This window comes from Corella eumyota, chromosome 7 (genome assembly GCF_963082875.1).
Source record: "Corella eumyota chromosome 7, kaCorEumy4.1, whole genome shotgun sequence".
Taxonomy (NCBI): domain Eukaryota; kingdom Metazoa; phylum Chordata; class Ascidiacea; order Phlebobranchia; family Corellidae; genus Corella; species Corella eumyota.
In genome coordinates, this window is record NC_137496.1 from 11,703,600 (window position 1) to 11,727,065 (window position 23,466).

Below are 23,466 nucleotides of genomic sequence, written 5' to 3' on the forward strand. Positions count from 1 at the left end.
TTGATTTCCACTGCTGGCATGTTGTAGCACCCTTGAGTAAGACCTAAGATCCTTGGTTTGATTTCCACTGCTGGTATGTTGTAGCATTCTTAAGTAAGACTTGAGATCTTGGGTTTGATTCCTGCTGCTGGCATGTTGTAGCATCCTTGAATAAGCCCTGAGATCCTGGGTGTGATTCCCACTGCTGGCATGTTGTAGCATCCTTGAGTAAGACCTAAGATCCTTGGTTTGATTCCCACTGCCGGCATGTTGTAGCATCCTTGGAAAAGCCCTGAGATCCTGGGTGTGATTCCCACTTCTGGCATGATGTAGCATCCTTAAGTAAGACCTGGGATCCTGGGTTTGATATTTACTGCTAGATTTTAAAAGATTTTAATGTTATTTTTATCAATAAAATAAACTTAAAAAAACAATTGTAATTTTAACTATAACTCAACAAACTTATCTAAATAAACTTTGGGTATTGGTAATTTTTACTATGTCAAAACCTAAATATCGGCATTTTAAAAATAAAATCTACTTGGGTTTTATCGTGGTGAATTGGTGAAAGCAGTGGTGGTTCGAACAGGTTATCATACAGCTAAGGGAAGACTGGTTCACAGTATTTTGTATCCAAAACCAGTTGATATGAAGTTACTGAGGGATGCTTACACTTTTGTGTTTATACTTGCCCTTATAGCTATGTGTGGGTTCATATACACTGTTATAATACAGGTATTTAAAATAATTTTTTTTTTTTTTTTTTTTGCTAATTTTTGACAATTTTATTTTTTATGATAACAGTTTTTTTTTTTTTATTTTGACTTAAATTTGGTATTTAATTACTTTTTCTACAGCCTTTTTACATTAACATTCTATTTATAATAGAGCTTGGCAGACATATATAAAAATATATCAAAGTTATAAGCCTGCAAGATGAATAAAACTGCCATTTGTAGTGCATGGGTAAATTATCAAAAGCAAATTTCATTTCAAAGTTGTGACCATATTACAACAATTAAAATCCCAACCATGGGGCGGGTTATTTACTAGTATTACTTGATAATAATGAGCACAACAACAGTAGTTAAAAGCAACTAGCTATGCTGCCAATTTAACCTTTTACTTTTTACTTACATATATGTGTTAACAATGTTTTCCTATACAGCATTTGCAAGGGGAGTCTGCTCGAGATATTGCTTTCAATGCGATCGACCTTATCACAATTTCTGTGCCTCCTGCCCTACCATTAGCCATGACAATTGGAATCATCTATGCTCAGATGAGGCTTAAGAAACAGAGGATCCACTGCATTAGTCCGCAGAGGATTAATATTAGTGGACAAGTGGGTGGATTTTTTTCCTACTATTTTTCCACCTAAACTTCTAGGTTAAATTTAACTGCTGTTATGTTATTTGTTAGGTAGTGTGTTAAACAATGATTAATCCAAACTATAAATATAAGTTGATACATGGACATTATATCTACATAAATTTATGGGTTCAATCCCCTTTGCTTCCAAGCTATAGTCCCTTTAAGTAAGGTAATAATATAAGTGGTAAGAACTCCTGCCAAACCCAAAAACACTTAACAGATTATTTATTGGGCAATTATAAACTGTAACAACACAAACTACCAAAGCCAACTTAAGACTGGGTTGGAGTAACAAATGTTACTCTATGTTTAAGTTGTGAAGTCGACCTACTACATTAAGGATAAATAAATATTAAAAAATAGATATTTTTGCCAAACAAGACTTAAATCTAGACAGAGGTAACAGAAGTATCTTTAACATACATTTTCCAAGTCTAGGTTTAAATCCTCTATAAAATTTAAATATCAGTTTATTAATAACTTGAATGTTTTTAAACAGGTCGACGTTGTTGCATTTGACAAAACTGGAACTTTAACTGAAGATGGATTGGATTTAGCTGAAGTAATTCCAGTTAACCACGAACTACCACAAGCTGAAAACAACTGCAAGTTCAAGGAACCAATTCAAGCAGAAAACTTAAAATTTCAACTTGGTTTGGACGATAAGTTGTTACATGGTATGTTAACTTGTCATACTCTAACTACCATTGACGGGCATCTAACCGGAGACCCTCTGGACCTTAAAATGTTTGAAGCAACAGGATGGAAGCTAGTTGAACCATCAGTAAGTATTAAAAATTGATTTTATAATTTAACGACATTTTTGTATTCTAATAAAGTTTTAATAAAAAATTAGATTCTAATAATTTTTTAGTTTTTTTTTAACTACAAAAAATTATTAATTTATTTTAATAAAAAAATATTTTAAGCAGTTTGAGGCAATTTAACTTTGGTGGTTGTTGAACTCTGGACCCCAGGTCTTAGTTTTTCATTAAAAAATAACATGGTAGCAGTAGGAATCAAACTCAGGATCTCATGTAGTAGTGTGACCTATACTACTGCACCAAGGATTTAAATAGTTTCATTAAACCCAGAGTTTTATTATTAGATTGAGGATGAAAGTAAGTACGATCAACTTCAAACGACCTACGTTCGACCTTCAAATAATTTACTTAAAGACCAAAAATCTTTTCCTGATTCTACTGCATCACTGGCGGTAAGTTGAATGTATTTATTCTTTAAAAACACTTAAAAATGTTGTTTAGCCAAATACAAAATAAGTTAAGACCTGTGAATTTATAAGATTTAACCTGGCTTAGCTAGGCTTTTTGTTCTCTTATAAAAATAGTGTTTTTTATGTGAAAAGGTCAACTTCACAACCTAAACATAGAGTAACATCAGGCAATTGTGCATTTAAATTACCGGAGCAGGCAACTAAATTTAAAAAATGCAGGCCTACTTGATACTATTTAGGTAATGAAGTCGTTAGTTAATTATTTGCTTAGAACAAAAGTACGTTTAGTGACATAAATTTAATGTTGTTGCGTGTTTACCAATGTATATATAAACAAACTATAAACATTTAACAAACTAACTGCTGTGCTTTTTACTGTAACACGGACGCTAGCCTAAAAAGCTAAACAATGGAACCTACTAAACGCTTGTTTACTTCTTTAAAGTCAAGACGACATTTTTTTGGGTTTCCAATAATTATTAAAACATACCATAAACATTAATGTTGAATATTTGTTTTATTTCTATGGCTTTAATTAAGAAAGTTGGCTACCAAATTAATTGCAAAGAAAATCAATAACAAGTGAAATTCTAAAAAAACTAAATGGCTAGTAGTGAAATATTTTATAATTATTGACAGTGAAATATTTAAATATTCACAGGTTTTACTAAGGATATTTTTAATTAATATTCTTCCTCTTCTTCTTTCCCTTCTCCTTCTACGGAATCGACTGCGACTTCTTCGTAATCCTTCTCAAGAGCTGCAAGATCCTCACGAGCCTCGGAGAACTCACCTTCTTCCATTCCCTCGCCGACGTACCTGGAATAACGAGGTTGTAAGTTAGCGACAGTTACTACATGAAGTCATCAAGTTAAAGATTAGTTGAACTACTTACCAATGGACGAAAGCACGCTTGGCGTACATAAGATCGAACTTGTGATCCAAACGAGCCCAAGCCTCAGCAATGGCGGTGGTGTTGCTCAACATGCATACAGCTCGTTGGACTTTGGCGAGATCGCCTCCTGGAACAACAGTTGGTGGCTGGTAGTTGATTCCGACCTTGAATCCAGTTGGGCACCAATCGACGAACTGAGAATTAAATAGACATTTTAAATGAGAAATTTAAGGCGCACTAAGATAGTTAAAGGTAGTATACGGTAAGTAGAAAAAATAAGCAATACTAGTTACTTACTTGGATGGTACGTTTGGTCTTGATGGTTGCAATGGCAGCGTTGACGTCCTTGGGGACTACGTCACCACGGTACAACATGCAGCAAGCTATGTACTTGCCGTGACGAGGATCGCACTTGACCATCTGGTTGGCTGGCTCGAAGCAAGCATTGGTGATCTCAGCCACGGAAAGTTGCTCATGGTAAGCCTTCTCAGCGGAGATAACTGGAGCATATGTGGTCAATGGGAAATGGATACGTGGGTATGGCACCAAGTTGGTCTGGAACCCTGCAAAAACGGTACAAGGTTATTCTAAATACAAAATTAAGGTTGTTAAGTTTTTTGTACAGTAATTTTAGGTAAATTTACCGGTCAAATCGACGTTCAAAGCACCATCGAATCTCAACGAGGCGGTGATGGAAGAAACGATTTGAGCCATCAACCTGTTCAAGTTGATGTAAGTTGGACGCTCAATGTCCAAGTTACGGCAACAAATGTTGTAGATGGCCTCGTTGTCGACCATGAAAGCACAGTCAGAGTGCTCAAGGGTGGTATGGGTGGTCAGGATCGAGTTGTAAGGCTCGACAACAGCGGTGGAGACCTAAATAAATAAAATAACGTAAGGTTTTACCAAAATATTTATAACAATTTAATGTTATTTTTAAAGTTTGATTTTCTTACCTGGGGAGCTGCGTAAATGGCGAACTCAAGTTCAGATTTCTTCCCGTAATCGACGGAGAGTCTCTCCATAAGAAGAGAGGTGAATCCGGATCCGGTGCCTCCTCCGAAGGAGTGGAAGATCAGGAATCCCTGGAGCCCGGTGCACTGGTCAGCGAGTTTTCGGATTCGGTCAAGAACAAGGTCCACAATTTCTTTCCCGACGGTGTAGTGACCACGAGCGTAGTTGTTGGCTGCGTCCTCTTTCCCTGTGATCAATTGCTCGGGGTGGAACAACTGTCGGTAGGTACCTTTTCGAACCTCATCTGGGGAACAAAATTCAATGTTAAACTCTTGTTTTTTACAAAATTTTAGTTTTTTTTTATTATATTTTTTTTTGACAACTTACCAACGACAGTTGGTTCAAGGTCGACGAACACGGCTCTTGGGACGTGTTTTCCTGCTCCAGTTTCGCTGAAAAAGGTGTTGAAAGAGTCGTCTCTTCCTCCGATGGTCTTGTCACTTGGCATCTGGCCGTCAGGTTGGATTCCATGCTCGAGGCAGTACAACTCCCAGCAAGCATTTCCGATCTGGACTCCGGCTTGGCCGACGTGGATTGAGATACATTCACGCTAAAGGTAAAGAAAGGTAATGTAAAACCTTCTAATACTTTCTCATAACTTAAAGTGGGACGCCTGTGTAAATATTAAACCACGCAAGCGCTGTTGAAAACCTCTTATCAAGCGCATTGATACACTTCACTGCTTTAAAAGTATGTTAAACAAATAAAAGAGAAATAGAACTTTAACTGTTGGCGTATATTTAAATAGTTTACTAATTTCGTATTTTCAAATTTAAAACTAAAATTCACAGATTAAAGTAAAAATTATAACGATTTTAAAAAACGCATCAAGTCATTTAAAGAAAGCTTTTATTATCAATATTTTAACTTAATTTGTGGCCCAATTTATAAGAAATAAACATAGCAGTCTGCCAGGATGTTATAAAATATTATACCTTTACTTTAATATAACTTAATGTAACCCACTATCAAATTTACCCCAAATTATTAACCCACACCCACTCCCTATTTTAAAACAAACATATTAAACTTACATCATAAATATAATGTTTGGTGACCATGCCATAACATACCTAAAATCTTTATGTGAACATTGATACTTTTGGCATGTTTTAAATCATTAAATTAATTTTGTCATTTTTTCCCGTCGCATTGTTGTAATATTAATTGTATATCGAATTTATTATTTACTTTTATCAATGCGCGAAAAACCAAAATAAATAAATAAATAAAAATATAAAATTAACATAAACTTACCATTTTGATGAGTAATTTTTTTTTTTTATTTTGGTTTAGTTAGTAGTTGAAGTTGAAACGTAAAATAATCGCTGAATAGCTTGTTGACAGTTAAATGCCTTTTGCTAATTCAAAGTGTGTACCAACCCCATTCGCTATTCTAAACAATAAAAAACAAATATTCTATTGATCGATATTCTAAAGATTCGTTGGGTTGTGATGTCATTATTAGTATTGTTCGCAACAGCTTGTGTTCGTAATACGATAGTGTTTGGTTGCACGTGATGTCAGAGAATTGCTGGGGTTAAGCTGTGGGAGGCTTTTAAGTTAATGAAATTACTTTGTCTTTCTGTATTTAATTCTTTGCTGATTTAATTCCTTAGCTTTTATGGGAAAATATTTATGTTTGTTCTTTTTATATATTTGTTAAAATTATTTAAAACATATGACGCCCTATTTGTGAAATCGGCCCATATAAATATTAGTAAAAATGATTGGCAATAGTTAAAAACCTAAAATCGCAAAAAAATTGTTTTATTATTAATATTTTATTCGTTTTTAACAAATATTTTGTAGTTGGCTGATGATTTAAACAAGAATAGCGGTTTAAAATTGCTTAACCAAATGAATCACAATTTTTTTTGTAAATGTTAAGAATATAATCTTAAAGTTGAATAAATAAACGCTCCTTTGTTTTAATAAAACGACAAATCTTTTTAAAAACATCGTTTCCATAACAACTGGTATGTAGGAGTAACAGACTGGATATTGAATTACTTACAAATGTTGATGAAACCACGGGCAAGTAAAAACTGGTTCGGTGTTAAACAAACAAGTTAAATCAACAAACCGAGTCACCTTCGTTACTAAGCGAGAAAATTAAATACTTCTATTTAATTTATATTTATTTATCCTCGATGTGGAAAGGTCGACTTTACGGCCTAAACATAGAGTAACATCAGTTACTCCCACCCAGTCTTAAGTTGCCTTTAACAGTTTGGGATATTATGGATTATGATTGCCCGATAATTATGCTGCTGATTAAGTGCTGGCTTTGTTGGGACCAACGCATTAATTTTTTTTAAAAACATAATTCATGTTTATTATTAATTGTTAATTAATTAATTTTACCAGTTTAACAATAATTAATTCGTCGAATTTAAGACTGGGCTGGTTTAACGAAGTCACCATTAATGATAAGCAAATAAGAATCTTTTAGCATGAGTATACTACCTAACTGCCCGCACTACGGGCTTTTTGTTTTACTTATTTAAATTTAACTGGTTACTATTACAGTGGTTGTCGTAATATAGTTGCAACGAAAATGGACTTTTCGCCAGTTAGAGATATTATTGATTATAAATGCTCTCACGAAAAAAAGTAAAATTTAGAATGAGTTTAATCAGAAAGCGGATTATTTTCTGAGAAAAATGGAGAAGGAGGCAACAAAGAAATATCGAGAAGATTTAAAAGGGCAAGGATACAGTGACGAACAAATTATAAAAATGACCGCAAGTTCTTCTACGACAAAACCGAAAAACAAAACCCAAAAACCTAAAAGTAAACCAACATTAAACTCACATCGAAGCGACCCAAAAACTGTAACTAAACCATCACAAATAACCGTAGAAACAGCCCCAATATTAACTCCTACTTCGACGACGGGTCACCCCTACGAAAAATGGCAAACAGTTTCTGAGATTCCAAAACAAAAAACTTTGAACCAAGTTACGTTGAAACCTGCCGCTCCTAAAGAAGAAAAAATAGAATTTGCAGAGAAGAGAATAATTAATGTTGACTCTAGTTCTGGGCCAACTGCTTTTAAAAAAAGGAAAACCGACTCTAACTCTAAATCAAGAAGTATTCGAAAGCGAAATACAGATTAAAAATAATTTTTTATGTTCATATTTTACAGAACATGAAAGAAATATGTTGGTTCTTAATTAACATACTTGTTTTTAATGTTTTTGTTATGATAAAAAATTCGTAGTGAAATTTTCTGATAAATTATTATTTCCTGTTATAAAACTTTTTTGATGTTAATTTGTTGGCAAAAACAAAAACATTAAACTAATGGTTTTATAAAGAACTTACCACAAGATTTTAAATTGATAATTACTAGTCCATGGCTTGCCCTACAGCATTTGAATTGTTGTGATAACTAATACAGCTCATGATAATATACCCGAGCACCACATATGGTATTTTATTCTGTGGGCATATTCATTGGACATATGTGCAAAAGGTTTACTATTTTAAATTTATTAATTCTTTTTATATTTTTTTAGATTATTAAACTATAAAAAAAAATGTAGTTTTTTATAAATTTAATTAGAAATTCTTCACTTATAAGTGGATGTCTGGCTTCAGAACAAAGATAAATCTTTATTGTTGTTTCGTTCGGAGAGGACAGGCCAGATGACCTCTCAATATGACTGGTCACATGGTGGCAGTATCGATCGTGTAAGCGAGGAATCCATTAATGAAGAAGCAGAGGCCAGCTATGGGTTGCTTAGCAACCAACGGGGCAGAGTCAGCGAAGGTAAATCAATTTAATTTTTTTATGAAAAATATAAAATTAAAACCTTAAAAGTTGTTAAATTAGAAAAAACTTAAAAATATTTATTTAATTTTTAAAAATAAATTAAAAAAGACAATGTCTTATCTTTCAAGTTATTAAGTATATATTTCAAGAAACAAATGTTGTTTATTGAAGATAAAGATAAGTGCTACTATGATAAAATAACTTCAACCACAAGCCAGCAGCATTGAGCAAACTAAGTCCCTTGTTGTTTTACTTTGCAAAAATTTGTAATTTGTTAAAGATTAAGCTCTGAGTTATGCTTGCTTTGTTAGTTTAGTCACTGTAACTGGTCATAACCTAATATGGTTTAAAGTCCAGTGCTTAAAACTAGTATACATAAATGCATTAAGAGTGGATTATTTAAAGGTATTTTATGTTAAATTAGATATATTTGTTTGTGTGTGCAATTAATAGATAATGCAACTGCATTTAAATTTTAATTTATAAATACAAAGTCTCACTTTTATTGCAATTTAAAATTAAGACTATTTGTGATAGGTTTTTTAACTGTATATACCTTTAGCTTTTTTTTTTTTTTGTTTTTTTTTGTTTTTTTTTTAATTTATAAAAGTCCTAGCTACTCGTGCCTCTGTTTTCTTATAATATTGCAGTTTAAAAAATAGATTGTTTTGCTGTTTGAGTTTAGATAAATATGTTAAAATAAATAACACTAACTTTTATATATTCCAGATATGGAATGCATAATTGGAAAGGGATCTCCTGATGAACTTCTATGTATTGGGTATAAAAAGAATCATTGGAAATTTGTACTCAGTGTACTGGCTACCGTAAGTTTTTAAATTATTTTCTTAAAAATTTTTTTGGGTGATTTTTGTTAAACTTATTCTGACAAAGATTTTTAATGATAATTGCCAAAGTTAAATTACAACTTTAAGTTCTTTTTTATTACAAGTAGCAAACATTGCAAAAATTTATTTATTTTTCATGCAATTTTTACGGTGTTTGTCTTTTTAATTTTGACATTTTAAATTTTCAAATCAGCTGACCAAGTAGGATCAATTGTGAAACTATAACATAATAATTTATTACTATTTTACAACAACATTTTATTGCCTATAAACTTACATAACCTATTTATTCTATAAACTATTTTAGAATACTTAATAATAAATATTTAAATTTTAAATCACAATAAGATACTATCTGGTGGATTCCTCCTTCTTGTATTTTATTGGAGAGAAGATTGGAGATTGAAATGGACGCATACAGTAACAACTTTAAATTGTTCAACTTCTGTTCTCCTACAAACTACTGACGATATTAATCAGGTTTGTTGGGGGTTTATTATCTGTGGTAGGTGATAGCTTGTTCTACGAACTGTATTTCAATTGTCATAGTATAGTCACAACTCTATACTAATATTTGCCAGTGATAATTCGCTCACACACAACTGGCGGTTTTATTTATAAGTCTATCAATTGGACATATGTTATATATAGATATATCCTTAATAAAAAGATTTCCAACTTTGCAGAATTGAAAACTTGACTGCTCTGGGTAATCCTTGTGGCTTTTATAACTGCAATGGATAAATGCATTGATATTATTGTTTAATAAGCAATTATAATCATTAATATCCCAAACTATCGAAGGCAACTCAAGACTGGGTTAGAGTAACAGTTGTTACTTTATGTTTAGGTGAAGTCAACCTTTCCGTATCGGGGATAATAAGTACATAAAAATATTTTACTTTATTAATTATTGTTACATTTTATTTCAGAAATTTGTTGCTGAAATTAATGTAATGTCGTCAGAGCTGGCTTTACTTATCTCCAATAATTATCCAGGATCTGGGTAAATTAAGTTAATATTTTATTTATACCAAAATCTCTAAATTATTGCAAAATACTTTAAAAATAACATAGTTAGATTATGTTAAAATAACAACACATCTAATACATAATTGTGTTAAGTGTTTTAATTGGGTTAAGTATTGTTAAAGTACTTATCAGTTTATATTAGTTTTACTAGTGTTGGTATTTTTTGAGTAATCTTTTTAGGCTATATAATATATGCATACAACTTTTAAATTAAAAAAAATTAACTTTTCTTTTTTTTAATTTTTTTTTTTGCTTTGTAAATAAATATTTATTAAAATTGAATTAATTGATATCCTAAAACTTGATTAAATTTGTTTATTTTTAAACATACAGAAACAATTATGGAAGTCAACAAAATGATGACTTTAAATATTTTCAACATCATTGTTCGAAATATATTTGGAACTTTGAACAAAATGTAAGTGTTGTTAATATATATATTTACACAGTTTAAGTGGTCAATTTTCTATCTTTATCCTCAATGTGGGAAGAACAACTTGATGGCCTAAACATTTGCTTTTTATAGTGTTGGATCAATTATATATTGGGTCTTAGTTTTATTGGCTAAGTTAAAAATTAGAAAATTGTTGTTCTGTTATATATTTTGTTATCTTTATTCTTGAAAAAAGTCTTGAAACCCGTATTTTAAAATTTCATATTCTTTTGTGTAATATCTGCCTTGTATTGTGTGGTTTAAACCATAAGGTTTGTGAGGAAAAAATATTTGTTTTGCAATTACTTAGAAAGCAAATGAAAATTTCTTTAACTTGATGACAGGTTTATAAACAAAAGATTTTATTCTTCTATTGTATATTATTTTCATGTTTTTAATATTTTGGGTATTTTTTAAACATTTATTTATCCTCGATATGGGAAGGTCAACCTTATGACCTAAAAAAGAGTAGCATCAGTTATCCAAAGTAAACTTTAGTAGTTTAGAATATTATTAATTATAATTGTGCGATAATAAATCTGCTCCTAAGTTGACTCAGCAGGAATTCATATCATTTATTATGCCTTACTTAAAAGCAATACAGCATGGAAGCAGTAGGGATCAAACCCAGAACCTTATGTAGTAAAGCAAGTGTTTTGACTAATATATTACCCTGCTTTAATATTCAAGGAAAAAAATTGGGTGTTTTATTTACCTTTATTTCGATAAAAATTATACTGTGATGTCATAATAATTAATTATTTATATTCCAGACTTTTGTGGAACTCGGTGGTTTGGACAACCAGGTGACTCTGGAACAACTTCATCAGAACTCCACCGGAGGATTGAACTTGGATGAGATCTCGAGAAGAAGTTGTTTGTTTGGGAGTAATCTTATCACTGTCAAGGTAGAGTTTGAGTGGAGTTTATCTTGAGTATTTTTTGAGTTTCGTTTTATAATTATTCTCGATGTGGAAAGGTCGATTTTACTACCAACATCAGTTACTCCGATCCATTCTCGAGTTGCCTGTGGCAGTTTGGGATATTATAGATTATAATTGCCCGATAATTAAGCTGCTGATTTAGTGTTGGCTCAGCAGGGGTTTATACCATTTGTAGCATCTTAATTCAGGGCATAAAAGCAGTGGTAATTAAGCTAATGACCTCATGTAGTGAAGCCAAATGTTCCAACCACTATTTTGGTATTTTGTTTTAAATATAAGAATCTTTACTAACCGACCTTCAGTTAGTTATGTGACCTCGACCTATTTTGGTGCTGTAGTAAATTTAGTTGTTGACTTACCAATATTATTTGTTTAAATGTTGCAAGGTTCTTGGTTGAAAATAATGACAACAAAACGGCAGCAGTGGAATTTAAACTCTGGACCTTGAATTAAAAACCATTTTAAGTTACCTTTTTAAACTACTACCTGCATTTTAAATTTAAAGAGTCAAACTTTTTTATATATTATTTGCAAACCATAACTATGTGCGTCATATAATATTTTTTCTGCAAACAATAACTACTTACACAAATGCTATCTGTTAAATTTTAACCCAAATTTTTCAGATTCCTGGATATTTTATGTTGTTAGTTTCTGAGATTTTGAACCCATTTTACGTTTTCCAACTTTTTGCTGTTATATTCTGGATGTTTGACGATTATTATATTTATGCAACCGCTATTTTTATTATTTCTATTTTCTCTGCGATTGCATCTCTTATACAGGTAAGTCAGAACATCAATTTGTTTCTATTAAATTTATTGTTTATTTATCCTCGATGTGGGAAGGTCGATTTTACGACCAAAACATAGAGTAACATTTGCTACTCCAACCCAGTCTCGAGTTGCCTGTGGTAGTTTGGGATATTAGAGATTATAATTGCCTGATAAGCAATCTGCTGATTATGTGCTGGCTCAGCAGGAATTTAATTTGTTTAAGAAACCTTACTTAAGAGCGCTAAAGCATGAAAGCAGTTTGGTTTAATAATTAATCTGCAAATTAGTTTAAATTCCAACTTTTGGATAACTATCATAACTTTAACTTTGTGCAAAATACTCCCAAGTTATTCTGTTGACCTAACATAAAAATTTAAAATTGAAATTATAAATAAAGCAACAGAATTAAAATAAAATTAATTTTTAAGGTAAGAACTGAAAGAGTTAACCTCCACAAAATGGTTGAGTATCACAACGAGACTAAAGTTAACGTCCAGCGCCAGGATTCAAACTCACAGTCTGGAGTTCAACAAGTTGAGGTCAGTACATTTCCCTTTTAACAATAAAAGTTTTTGTTTCTATGTTGTTAAGAACAGAGATTTAAGGATAATTTTTTAGTAGATGGTTTCATGTTTTAGAACCAACATTTTTAAAATTAAGTTTGTGCCAATTTTGTCATTAAACACATTTTTTTTAGTAATTTTAGTGATTAGTTTTAAATAAAAAAGGAAAAAGTTTAAGTTAGTTAAGCTTTTGTATTTTGTAAATTGCTTTGCAATATAAAATTTGTTTTATTGTAAAAGTTGTTCTTAATTATTTACAAATTAATTGTTAATTTTTTCAGGTTTGGAGCAAAGAATTGGTTCCGGGCGATGTGATTATAGTGCCACCTAATGGAATGTTGTTACCGTGCGATTCTGCTCTTGTGTCAGGTACGACTGCTTTAAGACTAAGTGTTTTAACATTTTTGTGTCAAAAGAAATAATTTACCCAAGCACCACAAATGGCAGTTTTTAAAGTCCTCTAATGTAAACATGTCCATTAACCACCCCATATATATACAAAGTTCTTTATTTTTTATACGGAATTTTATTTCTACTTGAAGTCTGATATTGTGGTATGCCGGTCATGGCGATGGATTACGGGCCAATAGGTTTCAGGTTCGAGCCGCACCAATGCCACATTATTCACTCTTGAGCCCGGCGTTTACAGATAGCTTAAACACACCAAAAGGTTTAGGGTTCAAGCTGCACCAATGCCACACTATTTACCCTTGAGCCCAGTGTTTACAGATAGCTTAAACACACCAAAAGGTTTCAGGTTCAAGCTGCACCAATGCCACACTATTCACCCTTGAGCCAAGTGTTTACTGATAGCTTGAACACACCAAAAGGTTTCAGGTTCAAGCTGCACCAATGCCACACTATTCACCCTTGAGCCAAGTGTTTACTGATAGCTTTAACACACCAAAAGGTTTCAGGTTCGAGCCGCACCAATGCCACACTATTCACCCTTGAGCCAAGTGTTTACAGTACATTCTTTTCCCAATAATATAAAAACCTACTACCTTTAGAATATATTGGAATATTAACATTGGATAACTTTTACTTACAGGAACATGTATTGTGAATGAAAGCATGCTAACGGGAGAGAGTGTTCCTGTCACTAAAACACCACTTCCCAGCAGTGAGAGGGAGATGAAGAACTTTTACACCACGGAGGAGCATAAACGTCACACTCTGTTTTGTGGAACCCAAGTTCTTCAAACAAGGTCAGTAATACCTTAGATCCTGGGTTTGATTCCCGCTGCTGGCATGTTGTAGCATCCTTGAGTAATACCTTAGATCCTGGGTTTGATTCCCGCTGCTGGCATGTTGTAGCATCCTTGAGTAATACCTTAGATCCTGGGTTTGATTCCCGCTGCTGGCATGTTGTAGCATCCTTGAGTAATACCTTAGATCCTGGGTTTGATTCCTGCTGCTGGCATGTTGTAGCATCCTTGAGTAATACCTTAGATCCTGGGTTTGATTACCACTGCTGGCATGTTGTAGCATCCTTTAGTAAGACTTAAGATCCTGGGTTTGATTCCTGCTGCTGGCAAGTTGTAGCATCCTTGAATAAGCCCTGAGATCCTGGATTTAATTCCTGCTGCTGGCATGTTGTAGCATCCTTGAGTAAGACCTAAGATCCTTGGTTTGATTTCTACTGCTGGCAAGTTGTAGCATCCTTGAATAAGACCTGGGATCCTGGGTTTGATTTTTACTGCTAGATTTTAAAAGATTTTAATGTAATTTTTATCAATAAAATAAACTTAAAAAAACAATTGTAATTTTAACTATAACCCAACAAACTTATCTAAATAAACTTTGGGTATTGGTAATTTTTACTATGTCAATACCTAAATATCGGCATTTTAAAAATAAAATCTACTTTCAGATTTTATCGGGGTGAATTGGTGAAAGCAGTGGTGGTTCGAACAGGTTATCATACAGCTAAAGGAAGACTGGTTCACAGTATTTTGTATCCAAAACCAGTTGATATGAAGTTACTGAGGGATGCTTACACTTTTGTGTTTATACTTGCCCTTATAGCTATGTGTGGGTTCATATACACTGTTATTATACAGGTATTTAAAACAATTTTTTTTTTATTTTTTTTTTGCTAATTTTTGACAATTTTATTTTTTATGATAACAGTTTTTTTTTTTTTTTTTTGACTTAAATTTGATATTTAATTACTTTTTCTACAGCCTTTTTACATTAACATTCTATTTATAATAGAGCTTGGCAGACATATATAAAAATACATTAAAGTTAAAAGCCTGCAAGATAAATAAAACTGCCATTTGTAGTGCATGGGTAAATTATCAAAAGCAAATTTCATTTCAAAGTTGTGACCATATTACAACAATTAAAATCCTAACCATGGGGCGGGTTATTTACTAGTATTACTTGATAATAATGAGCACAACAACAGTAGTTAAAAGCAACTAGCTATGCTGCCAATTTAACCTTTTACTTTTTACTTACATATATGTGTTAACAATGTTTTCCTATACAGCATTTGCAAGGGGAGTCTGCTCGAGATATTGCTTTCAATGCGATCGACCTTATCACAATTTCTGTGCCTCCTGCCCTACCATTAGCCATGACAATTGGAATCATCTATGCTCAGATGAGGCTCAAGAAACAGAGGATCCACTGCATCAGTCCACAGAGGATTAATATTAGTGGACAAGTGGGTGGATTTTTTTTCTACTATTTTCCATCTGGGTTTCTAGGTTTTAATTTAACTGCTGTTATGTTATTTGTTAGGTAGTGTGTTAAACAATAATTATTATAATCCAAACTATAAATATAAGTTGATACATGGACATTATATCTACATAAATTTATGGGTTTAATCCCCTTTGCTTCCAAACTATAGTCCCTTTAAGTAAGGTAATAATATAAGTGGTAAGAACTCCTGCCAAACCCAAAAAAACAATTAACAAATTAATTATTTGGCAATTATAAACTCTAATAACACAAACTACCAAGGCAACTTGAGACTGGGTTGGAGTAACAAATGTTACTCTATGTTTAAGTTGTGAAGTTGACTTTTCTACATTGAGGATAAATTTTTATGCAAAAACAGATATTTTTGTATCTTTAACATACACTTTCTTAAGTCTAGGTTTAAATTCTCTATAAATTTTAAATATCAGTTTATTAATAAAGCAAATATTTTTAAACAGGTTGATGTCGTGGCATTTGACAAAACTGGAACTTTAACTGAAGATGGATTGGATTTAGCTGAAGTAATTTCAGTTGACCACGAACTACCACAAGCTGAAGACAACTGCAAGTTCAAGGAACCTATTCAGGCAGAAAACTTAAAATTTCAACTTGGTTTGGACGATAAGTTGTTGCATGGTATGTTAACTTGTCATACTTTAACTACCATTGATGGGCATCTAACCGGAGACCCTCTGGACCTTAAAATGTTTGAAGCAACTGGATGGAAGCTAGTTGAACCATCAGTAAGTTTTTTAAATTGATTTCAATAATTTAACGAAAAATTTTTGTATTTTAATAAAGTTTTAATAAAAAATTGGATTCTAATAATTTTTTTGTTTTTTTTTAACTACAATAAATAATTAATTTATTTTAATAAAAAAGTTATTTATAAGCAGTTTAAGGCAATTTAACTTTGGTGGTTGTTAAACTCTGGACCCCAGGTATTAGTTTTTCATTAAAAAAATAACATGGTAGCAGTAGGAAACAAACTCAGAATCTCATGTAGTAGTGTGACCTATACTACTGCACCAAGGATTTAAATAATTTTATTAAACTCAATATTATTTTATTAAAAAGTTTTATTATTAGATTGAGGATGAAAGTAAGTACGATCAACTTCAAACGACCTACGTTCGACCTTCAAATAATTTACTTAAAGACCAAAAATATTTTCCTGATTCTACTGCATCACTGGCGGTAAGTTGAATGTATTTATTTTTTAAAAACACTTAAAAATGTTGTTTAGCCAAACACAAAAAAAGTTAAGACCTGTGAATTTATAAGATTTAACCTGGCTTAAGCTTACTAGGCTTTTTGTTCTCTTATAAAAATAGTGTTTTTGATGTTAAAAGGTCAACTTCACAGCCTAAACATAGAGTAACATCAGTAACCCCGACCCAGTCTCAAGTTGCCTGTGGCAGTTTGGGATATTATAGATTATATATAATTGTACTTAAGAGCGTTACAGCATGTGAGCAGTGGGAATCTAACTTAGGATCTCATGAAGTGAAGCCAAGTGTTCTATCCAAAACACTGCTGGTGTACTTCAATAATTAAAAATTAACTTTTATACTTTTTAATGTAGTTTTATCACTACCTATATTTTCATACAGTCCAACTCTGATGAATTTAATTCCTCGACTCCTCACGATATCGGGATCGTTCGTCAGTTTCCCTTCTCTTCCAACCTCCAGCGAGCAAGTGTTATAGTTAAACCATGCAGGAACCAGGTTAAGGAGATGATTGTTTACATGAAGGGAGCACCTGAGATGGTGGCTAAGTTGTGTAGAAAAGAGACTTTGCCGCAAGATTTTAAAGAAGTTCTGCAGGTAGAAAAGTGTTTTATTAATATAAAAATTGCCTTTTAAAATATTTTTTTTGCATTTTTTAATAGAAAAATTTTTTTTTAGGGTTTTAAAACTGTGTAATGTCTTGTGATTGTGAAAGAACAACATTTTTTGATTAATTAATTTGCAGTTAATTAATGACCCAGTCTCAAGTTGCCTATTGATTATAATAGCCCGATAATTAAGCTGCTGATTAAGTGTTGGCTCAGCAGGAGTTCATACCTTTTATAGCGCCTTACTCAATGGCACTACATCATGAGATCATTGGGAATCAAACCCAAGACCTGATGTAGTGTAGAAAGTGTTCTAACCACTACACCACAGTGTGGTTTTACTGCCAACCTTTACCCTATCTTTGCAATGGTCTTACACTACCTTCTACATTATCTTATATGTTTAGAGTTACACCCAGCAAGGTTTAAGAATGATTGGAATGGCTTACAAGGAGGTTAACTTAAGTTGGTTGAAAGCACAGAAGATAGACAGAGATGTTGTTGAACAAGATCTTAACTTTCTTGGTCTTATTTCGCTTCAAAACAAACTTAAAACACAATCTACAGGTTACTTTTGTGCTCGTTTTACTACAATTTATATAGCTTTTAATCGAAGTTAAAATTTAAATATCAACTGTATTTTAGAAATCGTTTTCAATAAGTAATAAGTTTGTTGGATATGGTATTACCATCATTGATTTTTTTTTGGTATTTGTCCTCGATGTGGGAAGGTCGAATGCGCGACCTAAACATAGAGTAACATCAGTTAATCCAACCTAGTCTCGAGTTGCCTGTGGCAGTTTGGAATATTATAAATATATTTGCCTGTTAATTATGCTGCTGATTAAATATTGGCTCAGTAGGAGCTTATACCAAATATACCACCTTACTAAGGGTGAATTAGCATGAGAGCAGTGGGGATCGAACCGAGGATCTCATGTAGTATAGCCAAGTGTCCTGCCTACTACACAAAGCTCAAACAACAATATTTTTACATAAAATTTAATTTTTTTCAACATTTTTTAAAGGATCTTTAGCCAAACTAAAGCAAGCAAATATTCGAACTTTAATGGTTACTGGGGACAACCTTCTTACAGCACTAAGTGTCGCTAGAGAGGCCTACATGATCGAACCTGATGATGCCATCTTACTCTCTAGCACCACTAGTGATGAGAATAATCACACGGCAACTCTGAAATGGAGTTTTCCTGAAAAGTTTGTGGCACGAGATAGAGTGGGTTCGAAACTTAGTAACAGCAGGTTAGAAATATTTTTCATTTTTTATTATTGGGTTGATTATTTAAAATTTTGTGACACTTTTGTTAAATTAGGTTTTTTAAATTTAAAGTAACATCCGTTACCCCGACTCAGTCTTAAGTTGACGTTGCCAGTTTGGGATATTATTGATTATAATTGCTCGATGATTATGCTGCTGGTTAAGTGCTTGTTCAGCAGGAGTTTATACTGTTTATAGCGCCTTACTATAGGGCGCTACAGCATGAGAGCAGTTGGAATCGAACCCAATACCTCATTTAGGGTAGTAAAGGGTTTTGAACACTACACCACATTGCTGGTGTTAATTACATGATACATTGACTTCATTAACTAAAAAAAGTAATCAACAGTTACTAATAATACAAGAGTTAACTTTAGTTATAATGGTTTGGTGCCCAATTTTTCAAGTTTAAAATTTAATAAAAATTTTATTTTATTTCAAGTGGATCTCCTTTCTCTTCAACTGATATGTCCAAACTAAACCGAACAATTATTCAGATGGGTGAACAGGTAAGTTGATTTTTACTTCGTTTGTCTTTTTAGTAACACCTTAACTTGTGTTTAAAAACTATATCAGTTTACTATTTTAAATAGTCAATTACCTATCCTTTAGTTAGAATTTTAATTGTTGTAATATGGTCACAACTCTTAACTAACATTTGCCAGCGATAATTTACTTGAGCACAACAAACAGAAGTTTTATTTATTTTGTATTTCTATAAATTGGACATATATATATTTATATTGTCCACTAACCTCCATCATATATAGATTTCTATAGTAAATACATATTAGTTATAATGGTCCGGTAGTGTGGCGAACCGGTCATGGCATTAGACTACGAGCCGAAAGGTAAGGTTTCGGGTTCAAGCTGCACCAATGCCACACTATTCGCCCTTGAGCCCGGTGTTTACGAATCGCTTAGACTCGACCTAAACTATACACTTCACCCGATAAAAAATATCAAAAAACCTATCCTCTTAAGGGTATTATATATAAAAAAAAAACGTTGGTTTTTAATGCTTTGTTTAGTAGGCTTTACACTCTCTAATAAATTACTTGAATTAATTTAAATATTTATTTAAAAAATCGTCTTTTTTTTAGATTCCACAAAACTGGTACCTTGGAGTTTCAGGTAATGATTATGATGTCATAAAGAAATATTTTCCTGAATGGATGGAAGTTGTAGCTACTAAAGGTAAGAAGTGATTTTTGTCATGACAAGTTTATAATAAAGATAAATCGAAAGTTTTTTTATATCAATCTTTTTTACTATATTGTCGCAATTGCTTGAATTCTTTTTGTTTTTATCTTTATCCTCGATGTGGGATGGTCGACTTTACAACCTTAACATAGATTAACATCAATTACCCCAACCCATTCTTAAGTTGCCTGTGGCAGTTTGGAATATTATTGATTAGAATTTGCTCGTTATTTATGCTTCTGATTAAGTGGCTCAGCAGGAGTTTATACTGTTTATAGTGCCTTACTTAAGGGCGCTTCAGCTTAAGAGCAGTGGGGATCGAACCCAGGGCCTTCTGTGGTAAAACTAAGTGTTCTAACCACTACACCAATTAACCTTTTAAAAACACAAGCAAAAACACAAGCAAATCACTTTTACTATATAGGCTTAAACCTCAACTACATATTATAATCATACCCACATTTCCATATTCAGGAATGGTTTTTGCTCGGATGTCTCCCTCTCAGAAGACTGATCTAATGGAGGAACTTCAGGCGGTCGACTACCATGTTTGTATGTGCGGGGACGGGGCAAACGACTGCGGGGCTTTGAAGAGGGCTCATGCTGGGTTATCACTCTCTGAATATGAGGTTATTTTTTAGCTTTTGTTGTACTTTATAAGCTTATATTATTTTAGGGCAATTCCTTTTTTCCTAAATTTTTTTGTGGTACAAATTTTAAGATTTGTTTTTTTTTACACACAGTAGCATAATACTTACTTGCCTTACCTTTTCATTAAAATTCAGATCACAATTTGTTGGTGTATTTATATGAAAACTTTGTCTTTTAACAAAAAGAATATTTATTTGTAAATAAACGCAATTTGTTTGCGTATTTATCTAAAAAAAAACTGCCTTCAAAAAACAAAATGTTGTAAAAATTGACTACAAAAATTCCAAAGTCAAAAATTTGTTATGTTTTTCAGGCGTCTGTTGCTGCACCATTCACAACCCACACTGACATGGGGATTGAATGTGTTCCAACATTAATTAGAGAAGGTAGAGCAGCGTTGGTGACCTCTTTTGGCATGTTCAAATACATGGCACTTTATTCACTTATTCAATTCACATCCATTACTCTGTTGTATAATGATTTGTCCAACTTAAGTGATTTGATGTACCTATATATTGATCTTATTATTATTGATGTTGTTGCTATCACAATGTCAAGGAATTATGCTCACAAGTAAGTGTTTGATTTTTCTAATTGTTTTTTTTTGTTTGCAACAATATTGTTAGTCAAACTTAATCAGTAAAACTGCGATATAGTAGTGTATACTAGTTACAGCAACAGTCTAAATTTTTGTTTGCAAAAAGCCTCATGCTTTGGTGTATTGAAACATTTGACTTCACCACTCATGAGGTCCTGGGTTTAATCCCCACTGCTCTCATGCTGTAGCACCCTTGAGTGATGCGCTATAAACGGTATAAATGCCTGCTAAGCCAGCACTTAATCAGAAGCTTATAATTTTCAAGCAATTATAATCTATAATATTCCAAACTGGCCAGGTCAAATCCAGACTTGGTTGGGGTAACAGATGTTACTCTATGTCCCATCTAGAGGATAAAGATATATATATATATCAGGACAATAATGTTATTTTACTGATTTTATTATTTATTTTAATATAATTTTTATTACAGAAAACTACACCATAAAAGACCCCCTTCTAGTTTAGTATCAGTTGAAATGTTGGTCTCTCTATTCTTTCATATTCTCTTCCAAGTTGCAACCCAAGTTTTTATGTTTTTCTTCGTTAAAGATCAATGTTGGTTTACTGAGTTAACCCCTGCAGAAGGTAAGTTGACGTTTAACTTAACTGTTTAGGTTTCAAGGTTTAGGAAGGGCAACTTTACAGCCTTGACATAGAATAATATTTGTTAGCCAGTCTTAAGTTGACTTTGACTGTTTTTATATATATCTTTATCCTCGATGTGGAAAGGTCGAATGTGCGACTTATACATAGAATAACATTTGTTACCCTGACCCATTTTTGAGTTGACTTTGCCAGTTTAGGATATTATAGATTATAAATGCTCGATAATTAAGCTGCTGATTAAGTGTTGGCTCAGCAGAAGTTCATACCGTTTATAAAACGCCTTACTTAAGGGCGCTACAGCAGGAGAGCAGTGGGGATTAAACATAGGCCCTCATGCAATGAAGCCAAGTGTTGAAGTACTAATTATAAAAAAAATAACAAAATACATATTATAATAAAAACAACTTTATATTATAGCTGCCAATACAACGGTGGGCAATATAACTACATGCCCAGCTCTTGGGAATGTCCAAGACCAATCTCAACTTGAAGATGATTATAATGTATTAACATACGAGACCACAGCTATCTTTTATCTCTCAGCTTTTATGTATATGAATGTCTCAGTTGCTTTCTCAAGAGGAAGACCATTTCGTACCCCTATTTATAAGAACAAGTGGTTTCTTGTTAGCCTGGTTGTGTTGTGTATGTTTACCGTGTTTTTAATGTTCTGGGCTCCTTTAGAAATGAATGATTTTATTGAGTTACGTGTTATACCGGACCAGTTTTTTCTGTGTGTTATTCTTATTGCAGCGGCCACACATTTTGTTGTTGCTGTCGGCTTTGAAATGTTAGTGATTGAGAATTACCCACTTTGGTCTTGGATTCGTTCTTTGGGGATTTTTTCCAAATTTCGTGGAACCAAAATCGGAAAACGTTACAAATTTATTCTCAACAATTTTTCTATTAATAATATGACGACAGACAAGGTGTCTGTGACATCACAAAGCAATGATATCCCAAACCCTTATGATGTAATCGGGGTGACTATAAAATCTACTAAAAACCCAGATAATATATTAATCAAAACCCAATTGTAAATGAAAACTGATTTGTTTTAAACTTATTGATTGTTTTTATTTACTTAATGTTTTTATTTTATCCTGATTGACATTGAATATACAATAACCGTGAAATTATTTTTTAGGCTTTTATGATATTTTATTTTACCGAAAATTTGAATTTGTCCGAAAGCCATATTTTACCGAGATGTGGCAAAAATGACCTTGCAATTTTGTAATATCAAGATTGAACAAACTCAAGGATAAATTATTTTAAATAAAAAATTTTACATCAACTTTTCGCTGGAGGCGTTTAAGGTTTTGGCGCGAGATTTTTAAACACGTGGTTTTTTTTTATTACAGGCGTTTTTGCAGTAGTTTAAAGAAGGCTAGTTAAGAATAAAAAGCAATGTGGAATTGCAACAGTTTAATTTGTTTATTAAATTATAAATATACAGTTTATCGCAGTCCTGTAAACTATAATTAAATTTTAAGGATTTAGATTGTATGATTTGACACTTTAAAAATGGTTTTTAGTGCTAATAAGCTAATTTATAAACAAAACAATGGATGTATTTTTAAATTTAACAAATTAAAGCTAGAAGTGTGATGCTATTTTACTTTTTACAACATTCAAATTTCAGTAAGTTTAACAATATATTTAATATAGTAATATTCTTTTGGTTTATTTATCCTCAAT

The 23,466-nt window shown here is 32.4% G+C and overlaps 3 protein-coding genes across 4 annotated transcripts; 2 read left to right on the forward strand and 1 right to left on the reverse strand.

Moving 5' to 3' along the window:
* The first annotated feature begins 577 nt into the window (after positions 1-577).
* On the forward strand, positions 578-3,388 carry LOC145759381 (polyamine-transporting ATPase 13A3-like). The gene is made up of 6 exons (XM_082573197.1): positions 578-714; positions 1,148-1,324; positions 1,853-2,137; positions 2,462-2,569; positions 2,720-2,826; positions 3,249-3,388. Exons 1-5 carry the CDS (start codon positions 628-630, stop codon positions 2,735-2,737), a joined length of 675 nt encoding a protein of 224 aa, XP_082429323.1. The 5' UTR covers positions 578-627; the 3' UTR covers positions 2,738-2,826; positions 3,249-3,388.
* Positions 3,125-5,902, reverse strand: LOC145759374 (tubulin alpha-1A chain-like). Its single transcript, XM_082573189.1, has 7 exons — positions 5,754-5,902; positions 4,824-5,046; positions 4,439-4,740; positions 4,127-4,358; positions 3,780-4,045; positions 3,483-3,676; positions 3,125-3,406 (listed from the first exon to the last, which is right to left on the reverse strand). Exons 1-7 carry the CDS (start codon positions 5,754-5,756, stop codon positions 3,271-3,273), a joined length of 1,356 nt encoding a protein of 451 aa, XP_082429315.1. The 5' UTR covers positions 5,757-5,902; the 3' UTR covers positions 3,125-3,270.
* On the forward strand, positions 4,920-23,128 carry LOC145759366 (polyamine-transporting ATPase 13A3-like). Of its 2 annotated transcripts, XM_082573179.1 has the most exons (25): positions 4,920-5,062; positions 7,029-7,977; positions 8,068-8,274; positions 9,007-9,104; positions 9,474-9,605; positions 10,058-10,131; positions 10,491-10,575; positions 11,364-11,498; positions 12,161-12,319; positions 12,739-12,849; positions 13,155-13,242; positions 13,925-14,081; positions 14,747-14,936; positions 15,371-15,547; positions 16,047-16,331; positions 16,678-16,785; positions 17,202-17,417; positions 17,836-17,995; positions 18,457-18,688; positions 19,147-19,213; positions 19,808-19,901; positions 20,382-20,536; positions 20,872-21,131; positions 21,590-21,744; positions 22,183-23,128. In XM_082573179.1, exons 3-25 carry the CDS (start codon positions 8,151-8,153, stop codon positions 22,803-22,805), a joined length of 3,885 nt encoding a protein of 1,294 aa, XP_082429305.1. In that variant the 5' UTR covers positions 4,920-5,062; positions 7,029-7,977; positions 8,068-8,150; the 3' UTR covers positions 22,806-23,128. The 2 variants fall into 2 exon arrangements, with proteins under 2 accessions (XP_082429305.1, XP_082429306.1); XM_082573180.1 differs by lacking the exon at positions 7,029-7,977 and having other exon boundaries at positions 4,965-5,062.
* Positions 23,129-23,466: the final 338 nt, after the last annotated feature.

What these genes read in the sequence shown, in the direction of transcription:
- LOC145759381 (XM_082573197.1), top strand. Translation starts at nt 628, where the DNA reads ATGAAGTTACTGAGGGATGCTTACACTTTTGTGTTTATACTTGCCCTT. An exon ending in GGATTAATATTAGTGGACAA is followed by an intron (nt 1,325 to 1,852) that starts GTGGGTGGATTT and finishes GTTTTTAAACAG; the next exon opens with GTCGACGTTGTTGCATTTGA. An exon ending in GGAAGCTAGTTGAACCATCA is followed by an intron (nt 2,138 to 2,461) that starts GTAAGTATTAAA and finishes TTTTATTATTAG; the next exon opens with ATTGAGGATGAAAGTAAGTA.
- LOC145759374 (XM_082573189.1), bottom strand. An exon ending in CCTTGAACCAACTGTCGTTG is followed by an intron (nt 4,741 to 4,823) that starts GTAAGTTGTCAA and finishes TTTGTTCCCCAG; the next exon opens with ATGAGGTTCGAAAAGGTACC. An exon ending in CCATTTACGCAGCTCCCCAG is followed by an intron (nt 4,359 to 4,438) that starts GTAAGAAAATCA and finishes TTATTTATTTAG; the next exon opens with GTCTCCACCGCTGTTGTCGA.
- LOC145759366 (XM_082573179.1), top strand. Translation starts at nt 8,151, where the DNA reads ATGACCTCTCAATATGACTGGTCACATGGTGGCAGTATCGATCGTGTA. An exon ending in GTAATCTTATCACTGTCAAG is followed by an intron (nt 11,499 to 12,160) that starts GTAGAGTTTGAG and finishes CAAATTTTTCAG; the next exon opens with ATTCCTGGATATTTTATGTT. An exon ending in TGAGTTAACCCCTGCAGAAG is followed by an intron (nt 21,745 to 22,182) that starts GTAAGTTGACGT and finishes TTTATATTATAG; the next exon opens with CTGCCAATACAACGGTGGGC.